Source organism: Cyanistes caeruleus, chromosome Z, assembly GCF_971803275.1.
Source record: "Cyanistes caeruleus chromosome Z, bCyaCae1.hap1.1, whole genome shotgun sequence".
Lineage (NCBI taxonomy): Eukaryota > Metazoa > Chordata > Aves > Passeriformes > Paridae > Cyanistes > Cyanistes caeruleus.
In genome coordinates this window covers 55,147,464-55,160,507 of record NC_141732.1, presented here as the reverse complement: position 1 = coordinate 55,160,507, position 13,044 = coordinate 55,147,464, and the positions used below count along the sequence as shown (strand labels likewise).

Here is a 13,044-nt window from a genome sequence, read left to right as displayed (position 1 = left end):
GTCTGTCGGTTCTTGAATGTCTCCGGTACGGGAGACTCTACACCCTCTTGGGCCAATTGTTCCAGTGGTCAGTCACATGCGCGGTAAAAGTTCTTCCTCATGTTCAGGTGGAGCTTCATCAATTTCTGCGTGTTGCCTCTTGTCCTCTTGCCTGGCACTACTGACAGGAGCCTGGCTCCATCCTTTTGACACCCTCATTCAGACACGGGTAAGCAGTGATGAGATCCACTCGAGGGGTCGTTTCTCCTTGAGTCTAAACAGGCCCAGCTCGCTCAGCCTTTCCTCCTAAGAGAAACACTCCTTTAATCACCTCTCTTGCTCTCTGTTGGACCTGCTCCGGGAGCTCCATGTGTCTGTCTCTTGTCCTGAGGAACCCAGAAGTGGACACAGCACTCCAGGTGTGCCTCATCAGGGCTGAGTACAAGGGGAGGATCTTCCTTCTGTGACCTGCTGGCAATGCTCTTCCTAATGTCCCCCAGGATCCCACTGGCCTCCTTGGCCACCGGGACACACTGCTGGCTCATGGGCAGCTTGTTGTCCACCAGGAACCCCAGGTCCTTCTCCAAGCTGCCCCCCAGCAGGTCAGCCCCAAGCCTGGTTCAGACCCACAGGATTACTGAAGGAGTCGCAGTGTGAATAACAAGCACAGTGCAGGGTGTGTGTACGTGATTATCTATCCGTAATCAAATAATCAGCAAGGTGAATGCTGGCTTTCTCTGCTCTCCATTAGGGACTGTGAGAGGGCACATATGATGTGTAAGACACAAATACAGCTAATTTTAACAGTGTTCTGTGCTCCCCAGCTTTGGGTGGGCCATAGGTTTAGCAAATGGGTAACACGTGTTCCATTTCACCATGTCAGAAGGTGTAAATGTAACAGCATTGGGAAGGCACAGAGAAGAGATTGGCCTGATGCACGCTGATACATGCACACCCAAAACCCAGGTGGGTTTCTCTCCTCTCAAAATAAGGTTAAGTAGCAGTGGTTTGAGTACTGTTATGGTAAAGTATGCTAGGCTTTATCTTGTCTGTCCATCTATTATTGCCTTGTGTGGCAATAAATGTACTTAGTATTTGTTCTTGACTCTTCCTATACTTCTGTAGGTCAAAATATTTCATACTGATCATATGATGATATTCCACTCTAAATAGCTGGCTTCTCCTTTAGTCATTCTAGTTTTAACAAGCATGTGAATGTGTGGTTTAAGAAAAGATAAAATAATTTATTTAATCCATTGATTCAGCTTATCCTTGGAGATACAACCCTATTTATTCCAATAGAAATACCCACAGTATACAGGCTGTTGATTTCTAGAGTTTTAGGACTAATGCATTATAAAATGCATCTTTTTGCATTCTTATTTCAGTGACTCAGATCATCGTTTTGTACGATGCATCCTATTTTAGAGGAAAAGTCTAATCAGCTTTTCAAAGCTGTATCTGCTACAACCCTGCCTGATGGTAGATGTTCTTGCTGCCTTGGAACTGCACAGCTTTATAAAATTTTGTTATTAAGGTATTGATTTAAAAAAAGTACAAGATTGTGTAAAAGAGGGAAAAGTCAGAAAGGCATTGGGAATGAGCAATTTTACATTGCAGTGCATATTAAGAAATGGGTGTAAGTTGTCTTTCAAAGTGAGACATATTTGTAATACTGAAATTTCAGTTACATGTCAGTGAGACATCTGGTATTGACAAAGCAAGGTGATTAAACCACTGTCATGGTTCCTTAAGTGGTTCTGCTTTTCATCAGCTCACATAACACTGATTATTACTCTTTTCTTTTGAACAAAATTAGCTAAAACAAATACTATGGTTTCTGGGTTTTCTTTTGGTTTCTTTAAAGTTTATATTTAAATACTAGAATTTTGCTGTAAGTGTTAGCTGTCCTTTCATTTCTGCTCAACCATGTAATAAAGTCTGCTTTGTAAAGATAGATGTAAACCCTGCATATTTTAGTGTGGTGGCAGCCAAATGAGCATAGCAAACTTAAATCTGGGTGGCACAGTTGAAGTGTTTTATTCCAAGATACTTGCAGACAAGACATACAACATCAGAAAGCAGTAAAGTGTTGCTGGGTACCAGGAAGTTGTATTTAATTATTACTTTAGTTGGCTGCACTTTAAATAACTTACTCCCTTCCCTAATACTGAAGATCTCAGTGCAAGCAAAGCTGTTTTAATTATGGACTAAAGTGTTTAAGGCTTTAGAGGTGAATTATAGAAGAAGGCTATAACAAGAAAATAAGGAAGAGTGTTACAATGGGATTCCTGATACAATAGCAAGGGGAGCATGATCTGAGCAAAACAGAAGAAGAAAATTGTTGGCATTTCAAGAGTATGTTGAATATGAGTCTTAAAGCACAATAGGCCTGTGAGATGGAGGTTCCTGTATGATACTGCAAGTCAGTATAGTACAATATAGTTCAGCAGCTCAGAAAAAGGAATTGCAAATTCACACAATGATACCAGTTAACCTGCAAAACAATAAGGACACAGATAGTAAATTCAATTTTGTAATCTGAAAATATAAGCTGGTAGGCAGATGCATAGCTTCAGTCAGTATGATTTGCCTATTCCCCAGGGTACATTGACTTGTTTCTTCTCTTTTATCTGTTTAACTATTCCTGTATTAAGTTATTTTTATTTTCTTCTCTATACTTGCATTGACAGTTTCTCCTAACAAGACAACCTTCTTTTTCTTTAAAGAATGCAGATTATTCACATGTCATTAGATCTTATTTCAGCCAGTGCACCTGCTTTTTAATACTGCTACTTTTTGTGGATTACGTTCTCAATATGCTGTTATAATGTGAAACTAGGAACATTAGAAAAAAGGTATGGTTTATGGTCAGAATTTAAATATCAGACCTTATCTAGCAAGCTGCTTTGTTGTATATAAGAAAATTATGTCAGTAAGGGAAAATTTTATAAGTGTTGTCTCTGCTAGAGTTTTGTTCACTGTGAAGATGAGCAAAGGAACATTTCTGTCTGAGAAACTCTGATGTGAATCTGGCCAGTAGCATTTGTATTCCTCCAGAAGAATTTGCACAGACAAATGGAAAAAGAAGATATGCTTTCACATAGACTGGTTTTCTTCTTTTAGACTCAAGTGTTTTACAAAAAAAAAAAAAAAGGCTGCGAAGTGATCTAAGTTCCCTTTCTTCTGTTTCACCAACACAAAAATGAAACTTAAATCTAGGAATGACTTTATTTTTTTAAGAGAGTTCAGTATTTAATTGCAAATCTATTTAAAACATTAATAGGAATAATGGAAAATTACACTTATTTTTCTGAAGTTTAGCCTACTAAATTTCATATACCATTTCTTGTTTATAGCACTTTTGACTAAATTTCTTGTATTTTACTGAATAAAGTTGAGATCTGTGCCAGAAAAAACACTAAACTTGGTGGCATGCCAGCTTCCTTTAAGGAGCTAGTGTCTAGCTGCACTGGCTACATTCCACTCTTCCGATGTGGTAGGAATATTTTAATAATAATATTAATATTAGTGAATATTAACAGGCATTTTGTGTTTCTGGTAGGTATTGCAAACTGATATCATCTCAGTTTTCCTCTTGGTGTGAGCCTCCAGTTATTCTTATAGGGTATGCAAATCATATTTATTCATTAATGAAGTTATATACCACTGGTGGTTTTTTGCCAAGGATGCAAACTTGACATTATAAAAGATATTGAGAAAACTCACACAGATCTAACTCAATTGCTGGTTGATCAGCAAAGGTACATCCTCTACAAATAAGCAGGTGACACTTAAGCAGGCTTTGTTGTGGTACAGGCCAGGATTGTGGTGGGATATGAAGATGTGTTTAACAGTGTTCATGGTGCCTTGATACGCAATCATGCAGTAGAATTCCTCACAGGGATACCACTGCCAGTGAAGCAGAAAAAAAATGTCTGAAAATGTGTGCCTTAAATGCCGATATGTCAATCACTGTTTCTTCCAGTGCTTCTTTAATCCCAGCCTGCAAACACCTTCAAAACAATTTGCAGCATATCCATGCTGCCCAGGCACCCATACAGAACCTGTGCTGATATTGCCACCACTCAGCTGTTTGTTGTGGCTGGGTCTGCATCTCCTCAGCCTGCCCAGGTACAGCATCGAGCCAGCCGTGGACCAAACACCTCCCAGTCAGGTGCAGAAGGAGGACCAAGTAATGGTGAGAGCATTTGGCACCCCAGAAAAATTATAGGGAAGCATAGCTTATGACTGATTCTACTGCTGAGGTGGTGAAGCAATGATTAGGACTACCATTAGGGATGCATGAGTGTGAGACAGGAGGATGGGGATAAGGAATGGAGAATACAAGCATGGTTTCCACCGTATCTAATGGAAAGCCTAATAGCAGCTGCTGACCCCAAGCAAGCTAGGTTTGGAAAACAACGGTTTGTTCTGAATTGCACTGTTTTCTTTCATTTTGATTTTTTTGATGCCCTCACTGTAACATGGTTTGATGTAACTTTTTTAACCCTCTGACTGGAAAGATCTTGCTGTACTACTTGTTATAAATGAGTGTTTAGACATCATTACTTTGTATTGGTAGGTTGGTTTGTTTCAGGAGTTCAAATAATAGTGTTTGTTTAGCAAAAAACTGGAGCACTCATACTGACAATACTGAATTGGATAAGAAAATTTAAAACAATTACTTCACCAGCTTCTCATCTGGTAGTGCTCCAGTGAGTGAAAGCTGTGCTAACAGTCTTAATAAAAATCCATTATTTTTTCTTTCTTTTTTCCTTCAAAAATAGCAATGTAACTGCTGACATAATAGATGAAAGGAGTTGCTGCTCCTATGCCAAAGTAGGGTTCTGATAATACAGTTCATCCAAAAAGTGGGCACCTAAGTGTTTGTTCTGTATCTACTGGATATATGTGCTGGTTTTGGCTGGTTTTGGAAGAATAAATTTTCTTCATGGTAGTTGGTATAGGGCTGTGTTTTAGATTCGTGCTGGAAGAAGTATTGATAACACAGGGATGTTCTTGTTATTGCTGAGCTGCGTTTGCATAGCATCAAGGCGTTTTCTGTCTCTTGCCCCAAGCCACCAGTGAGGGGCGGGGGGTGGCACATGGAGTTGTGAGGGGACACAGCCAGGACAGCTGACCCCAGCTGACCACTGGAATATCCCAGACCACATGGCATCATGCTCAGAAAACTGAAAGAAATATAAAAATATATAAATATATTTTTATATATATTTAAATGTGTAAATATATAGAAATATCTATAAATTATATGTATTATAATACACATAAATATATATAAATATATAATATATATTTATAGAGCTAGAAAGCTGTGGGGAAGAACAAAAAATGGGGAGTCTTTCAGACTGATGTTATTTGTCTTCCCAATTCATATTACCCATGCTAGAGCCCTGCTTTCCTGGGCTCCAGGCTGAACATTCACCTGCCTGTGGGAAGCAGTGACTGAATTCCTTGTTTTGCTTTGCTTGTGTGTGTAGCCTTTGTTTTCCCTATTAAACTGGCTGTTACTCGACCCACAAGTTTTCTCACTTTTATTCTTCCAGTTCTCTCTTCCCTATCCCACTGGATCAGAGTGTAGGACATAGTTGCCAGCTGGGATTAAACCATGAGAGCACCCTCTCTCTCAGTGTATATATATGCTAGCCAAAACTTTAAAGTTTTGGAAACTTAAACTTTGTGTGCCTCCTCAGAGATTTTTTTCCTGCACTTGGCAAAACATTTTTGAGCAATCCTTTGTCCATGTTTATGGAGAATATATGAAGCTGTAAAATAAGCAGTTGTATCATTAATAAATGGATGTATCTGTGCACATTAGTTTGTAATCTGCATTTCTGCTAGCTCTGTTTCTATAGCAAGATTTAGCAATCAAGGAAGGTCCCTATTTCATGCCACATGAGCTATTAAAATGAAGCCTGGACTCTTTTTTGTAGCTTCAAGGAGGTAGTGTCTTGCCAGACCCACTATCTATGGCAATAAATTTTTCTTGTAACCAATACGTGTTGGGCTACAGCTGCTATCAGTGATTTGTAACTAAGTGGTATTTAAGTTCAAGTTACATGTAGGTAAGTGGCTTTAGCTTTATCTTGGTGAGGTAAAGACAGGATGGGTGTGGTGGGTAAGTTCCATGCAATAAAGTGCCCAATTTATTCTTCCCAAAGCAAATATTTGTTAGGTAACAACATCCTATTAGTAGTAGATTTTAATATTTTCTCTCATAAGTTTCTCTGAACTATTTCAGGTCTTCTGCTGAAGATCCTTGAAGCCTTTTTTCCAAAAACATACCCATATTTGTTTCAATTTTTTAATTTTTAATCTGTTTTCTTTTTCGTAAACCTCTTTGGCATCTGAACATCTCCCCAGGGGCCCTTAGCCAGAGGCTAACCAAGAGATTAACATTTATATTTGAGACCACACAGTACTCTAAAGAATGATGAATCCTACAGAAAAAAATATAATTGTTGGTAGAACAATTTTAGGCCCTCAGTGTTTGACAATTGTCTATTCCTTGCCTCATATCCCACTGTTTTCTTCTATATTCCCTCCAGGTTACTGGGAATGGAGAGATAAGCTATGACTGCCTTTCAGTGTGTGAATCCTAATGTTGCCATCAAAGCACAGATTTAATAAAAACAAGACAACCTAAAACTGAATTGCCTCTACGACCTCAGAATTCATCTGTAGAAACCATGTTTGGGTTTTGTTTCCCCTTTCAAATGAAAGGTGAGTTCTCCTTGTCTGCAGAAGCAGTGAAAACTGCATCAAGGCAAGAAAGAAAAAATACCAGTCAGGATACATAATTTTGTAACACAACCACGAGATAATTAATTAAAATGGCCTTTTTAAAGAGCTGAGCAGTAAGTACTGGTGAATAGAACAGCAGTGCCAAGCTGAGCTGGTATCTGGTGTTGGTACCTGTGCGTTTTTCTTACACAGCTTAGATGTAAGAGAAACATAGATCCTGGGTGCACAGGTGTACTGGCAAAATATCTCAGGTGAAGAGCTGTAATGTATTTACCTCTCACAACTTGCTGTCCCTACTTTCCCGACCAGCTCCATCCATGCGCTAGTGGGGCCGAAGGAAGGTCCCTGGCTATCTCTGATGCCTGTGGGCAGTGGGTGCGGTTCTGCCCTGCTCCAGGCAGCCCTACTCAGTCCTGCCCCGCCCGATCCTGCCTGGCCCGGCCCGGCGGCCCCGCCTGCTCCGTCTGGCAGGACGGGCTGGATCCTGGGCGCCCGGGGCTAGCCCGGCTACGGCGGTGGCCAGCAGCGCGCAGTGGTGTCCGCTGCTTCCTCGCCCGCCCCCGCAGAGCAGCGTTTGACCCCCGGCGGGTGTGTATATGTGTGTGGGGTTTGGTGGGGCGGAGGCAGAGGCGTCTGAGACTCGCACTGCCTTGTCCGAAAGAAAAAGGGTTGTGAGGGATGCTCATGGATTCCCGCAACTATGCGCGATCAAGCGTACACGGTGCGTTCCCTTCCTGTCTGTGCCTAAGCCTTCCCCGCTGCTTCCCTCCGAAATGCCCCCAGGGCGGCTCGGGGTTCGCCTCTGTAAAGAGGGAGGGGAAGCTGCTGCTCTCCCGTGGGCTCCCCGGCCGGGGCGGACAGCTGGTGGAAGCCTGCAGGAAGGCGCAGGACGCCCGGCGCAGCGGGCTGGCGCTGCTGGCGGTGGGGCAGGCGAGGCAGGGGGAGCAGTGTGCTGTGCACTAGGGCAGATCCCTCCCACTCCGGCCAATTTCGGTGAGGAAGGTGAAATGCGGAAGTTGCCACCCAGAACTGTCAGTGGATCAGTCGGGTTTTTAGCCCGGAGCACGCAATTAAGAAAAATAAATAAATGAAATAAATCCGCCCTTGGTGCGTACAGCCAGTCTCGGTCCTCGTCGGCAGCCGACACCCAGGGCTGCTCGCCCGTATGGCGACGTTACCTGCCGCAGACAGGAGGGCGTTCGCCCTGAAGATCAACAGGTAAGCGGCTTTCCTCGCACCCGGTACCTATCGCTCGCCAGTCTCAGCCTGGCCGAGACAAGCGGCCGGGGTTGGGCGGGACGGCTCCTCCCCTGGAGACCCCCGGGGCGGGGAGCCATCCGACAGCTCCAGATAGCCCGGCTGGCCAACCTTCGGCCGGCCCCGCTCCGCGCCGCCCGCTGCTCCTGCGGCTGCTGCTCACCCCGGCTACACTCCTTCTGTAAGGTTGGCTTGGTGAAAGGTCCTCAGAGAAGCCGGCTGTGGGTCGGTGTCCTCTGGCAGGGATGTCAAGTCTCACCCCAGGACCCCTGTTCTAGTCCCCGTGTGTTCTGTCCGAATAAATTCCGAATTCTTTGGAGGGGCTGCTCGCTGGCGACGGGGCGGGGAATGGGGTTCCTCTTCATAAGAAGTGGCAAAATTACCTGATCCCTCTAAATTAGCACTCCTGACAAACTAGGAGTTTATGTTTTAGGGCGTCAATACTGCAATTATATACATCTCTGGGATTTCATGAAATTTTTTTTCATTCTTTCATCTATGAAAAGTCCCACAGTGACTGAAAATATATCTACCTCCTACATTCCCTCCCTAAACCAAATAAATTAGAGTTCAGCTGTTGGAACACCGTACTCTTGAGACTAAACTTGCTGTCTGATGGACTTCGGTGTTTTTTCCCAGGGTAGTGCTGACTCTCAGTTTGTCTGTACTGTGGGGTGGCAGTAAGAAACCAAGACAATTATTTTCATATTGTTAGGTTGAAGGAAAAAACAGGCCTTCTTTTCAAGAGTTGTCATCTGAGACAAAAACTGTGTTTCCAGGCTGTTGATGTAAGTGCCAGGTAGCTGAGTTTGCTGACACATAAAAGAACAAATAGCATAATGGTAATATAAACTGAGGATAAGTCTCTATGCCAGAGAGAAAAGTATACAGAGAAACTCCACCTCCTCAGCAATTTGTTGGAAGACATGGGGTTTGCAGTCAGGGAGGATAAAATTAGCTCCTCTGTGATGTGCCTTTCTCATGGCAGAATATGCATCAACGTACCTTTCTGTACCCTTTGGGAATTTATTTTAAATTTATGGTGGATTATTCCCAAGAGTGAGACACCATATTTGGAAACCATCAGATGAGTAGTTCATGAGAGGATCATGCCACAATTCCTGATCATTTGGAGACTTGCTTGAACAGAAATCATAACTAGCTGATGTTTACAGAGTTTGAGTTATTTTCTTTCTTCCTATTTTTAGGGTCAGATTTTTGGCAGCTTTCCCTAGCTTTGGTGATGGTCACTGTTCATCTCTATGACTAAAGCCTTACAAAGCAGTAGAGTCATTACAATTAGTTCAGCTTCATTTCACAAAGGTTCACAAAAGTTTTGCTACTAAGAACTGTTGTGAAATTAAATTTCTGTTGTAATTTTTAAAAATTTCTTTTTCTTTTGAATCAATAGTGAAATAAGTCAATATTTTTCATAGCAAGTAAAATGTTGAAATATATTATCAAAATATTCTGAATATGATTCTGATGTAACAGTGTGCCCTTTTATTTTGTGAGCATGGATATTTTCTTTTACACTTACACTTTACTCTCTTTTATCAGTATAGTAGATATTTTCTAGAAGGAAATTTTGTTTCCCTTTCTTGAAAAGAAGCAGGACATCTTTATGTGCCTTCAATGCAATTTGTACTGGTGACAGAAGAGTGATAGATCTTTGCAAGAAGCATTTTTAATGTGGTAGTTTGGATTTTTTTAAGTAATTTTCAAATTCAGAGGAATAATAGGTCAGTGTGTTTAGTTCATTGTACACAAAAGACTAATTTACAGCTGTAAAATTTTGTTTCTTTCTCTTCAGAATTCCTGACTTCTTCAAAATGCAACTTGTAGTAAAAGTTGAACATTACTGACAAGGCAACATTTTCAGGACATATAGTACAATTATATAGTGCAATATACTGTATTGCCTCTATAATTACTTTGCATTCACTACAAATTTGCATGCAAAACTCTCCCCTTTTTTATTCACTCTTTCTCTTGCCAGTGCTTTATGTAAGATGTACATTGTTTTTATGAGGACCAGCAGAATTTTAGGTTCTGTTCTGCCTGAACATCATGCATGTCCCTGCTACTGACACAAGGTGTACCCTGTTGTGTTTGGTGAGCCATGACAGATATCTGACCAACCTGTGAACTCCATTCTGTAAAAAATTAGCAATAACATGATATTATACAAAATGTCTTGGTGGTCTCATTATGATTTAAATTTAGTGTGAGTTCATGAGCACTGGAGTTGCAGCTGTTTCAGGAACAGCTAGTACCTGACAAGCAACACATTTGCTTAGAGCTAGGTCAAATTTTAAAAACAGGCCTTCAAATGTCTTCAAACTCTTATATGCAACCTGCCCACGTAACCATGTTTTCCTATCACTTTATTCTTCCTTCCACCCATCTGGTGTCTATTGCCCCAACCTGTTGCTTCCTGCCTTTTTTAATCCTGCAAAGACTTGCACATGTTTTTCATGCATGTATGTGAGTAGTTCCTTCTTCTTTAATAGGATAGGTTTTATGAATATTGATATTCATTTCCTATGTAGAAGTAAAGGAACAAATTTTTAGTGTCCCTCAAGTTAGGCAGCTTCAAGTCAGCATGGGACACAAAAAGCCACTTCCTTCATGCTGAGTTTAATTCAAGATAGTAATTAGAAGATATCTGGATTGTGCAATGTGTGTCTACTTTCCAATTACAGTATTTATATCCAGGAATCAAGGAAGTTAAAAATAATTTTGTAAACCACTGAGAAGAAAACAACTCACTATTGCTAGAAATGTGAGGTTTAATATGTAACAGCTGACCAGTCTATGTTTGAGAGACCAGAAAAACTGAATTTTAATCAGTTTGTCTCAGCAGTTAGAATAAACATGTGTTAGGATAAACACAATATTAACAGCAAATATATTCTATTTCTATTATTTTTGGTTAGCTAGTGCAGCTTACTGTCTTATCTTTCACATAGGTCTTGCAGTGGTAATTGTTTGTTTTGACTTCAAGTGAAGAAAATTGTTTTTCAAGTACCTAGCTAGGGCCGTTGTCACCAGTGTTCTACATTCAAAACATTTCAACACACAAATTACAAAACAGAAGGTTATCAAGAACAGCAATAACAAAAACAGGTCCCTAACATATCATATAACTTTCAGTCATGTAACTCTTGCGATTAAAAATCCTCCCAACAGGCATACTCCTCAACTGCCTCTACAGACAACTGTTGTCTGAATTACACAAGTATTACAAAATAAATTTTCAACATTCATTTCTGTAATTTCATTTCCTTGTCCCTGAAACTGCCCAGTTGTGAAACAAACTTAGCTTTTCCTGTTCTAGTTTTAAGACATGCACTTAAGTGATGAGTTTATTTGCATAGACTTATGTTAAAGAACAACAAACTCACACTACCAATATTAAAGGAAACATTTAGCTAAAGATTTCAGTTTTTAAAAAGTTTACATTACAAGTCATACTCCTATGAAATTCTCCAGTTGTATCAGGAATTTAATTTTACATTAATGATGAAAATACATTTAATTTTTTCTTTTTACCTGGAATGGAAAGGTCAGCTTAAATCATATACTGTATAGAGTGTCAGGTCTGAAGATTCATGAGAATTGAGAGCCTAAATGGCAAAGGCTGTTGTGGAATAGTCAAGCACAAAAACTCTTCATTTCCTATACACTGATAGTAGATTTCTGCTCAATGCAACCCCTTTATGGGGCTAAGGCAATCATCTTTGGATTGAATTTCAATAAAACCCTTGTTATATGGATATAATAAGATTCTTTTTAAAAAATTAAAAATTTAATTTTTTATAAATAATAATTTAAAATTTTATAAATTTTTAATTACTTAAAAGCATTGACCAGACTCCATTGTATACACCAAGCTATTTATTTCCACTATTTTTTCTTTTCAAACATTAAATATATAAAAGAAGCCCCAGAGAGGACCTCAGTATTTTGTATGTACAATAGGTTTATGTAGTAAATATGAAAGTCTAGCTTATACAAGCATATATATGCGAAATGGTAGTGGTTTTGTATTTATATAATATTCTGTAATGCAGAATATTAAATGTAACAGATTAAAGAGAAAAAAGTAATATGTATATATTTCATATGTTAGGTATAGCAATGTTAGATAACAGTTCATAGCAAATGGGTATATTTTTCTAAGACTTCCACAGAAATAAAAGAGATTATTCTTTTAAATCCCTGGGACAATCACACGGAGTTTGGATGCATGGGGTATAAAGATTGGGTTTGCATCTTAGGTCCCTAAAAAGGATTGCATTGTAAGGTACCTTCAATGATCATGTAGTTCCAAACCCCCTGTTATTGGCAGAGATATCTTTCACCAAATCAGGTTTTTCAGAGCCCTGGCAAACCTGGCTTTGAACATTTCCAGTGATGAGGCAGCCACAGCTTCTCTGGGCAACCTGTGTGTTGTGAGAGGATTCACTTTCTCCCTTGTCCTGTCACTACAGGCTCTTTTAAAAAGTCCCTCCCCATATTTCCTTCAGGTCCCTTTTAGGTACTGGAAGATACTGGGTCTTCCAGTGCCTTCTATTCTCCAGGCTGAACAAATCCAACTCTCAGTCCATCTTCACAGGAGAGGTGCTTCAACTCTCCTCTGGACTCACTTCAAGGGTTCTGTTTCCTACCTGTGCTGGGACCCCAGAGCTGATGCAGCACTGCAGGTGGGGTCTCAGCAGAGCAGAGCAGAGGGCAGAATCCCCTCCCTGGCCCTGCTGCCCACGCTGCTCTGGATGCAGCCCAGGACACGTTTGGCTCTCTGGGCTGGGAGTGCCCATGGCTGGGTCATGTCCAGTTTTTTGTTCATCAGTACCCTCAAACTGTTCTCAATTCATTCATCTCTCCATCTTGGTGGTTGCCCTGAACATACTCAATGTCTTGCACTTGGTCCTGTTGAATTTCATCAGATTCATATGAGCCCGCTTCTCAAATCTGTCAGGGTCCCTTCCATGAAGCTAATCAAGTGAAGTATTCAGGTCTAATTATTTATTTATG

The 13,044-nt window shown here is 40.5% G+C and overlaps 1 protein-coding gene and 1 long non-coding RNA gene across 3 annotated transcripts in view; both read left to right on the top strand.

Annotated features, from left to right (window-relative positions):
• Positions 1-342: 342 nt before the first annotated feature.
• Positions 343-6,651, top strand: LOC147648457 (uncharacterized). Its single transcript, XR_015280020.1, has 4 exons — positions 343-398; positions 863-945; positions 3,968-4,180; positions 6,552-6,651. It is a non-coding gene; the product is annotated as an uncharacterized LOC147648457 (long non-coding RNA).
• Positions 6,652-7,394: 743 nt separating this feature from the next.
• DOCK8 (dedicator of cytokinesis 8) overlaps positions 7,395-13,044 on the top strand; it is an 87,020-nt gene continuing 81,370 nt past the window's right edge. The window contains exon 1 of one of the 2 annotated variants that reach the window (XM_023943657.2): positions 7,395-7,965. In XM_023943657.2, coding sequence (XP_023799425.2) covers positions 7,913-7,965 — 53 coding nt within the window. In that variant the 5' untranslated portion in view covers positions 7,395-7,912. The remainder of the gene's footprint in view (positions 7,966-13,044) is intronic. The other variant, XM_023943659.2, reaches the window with a different exon arrangement.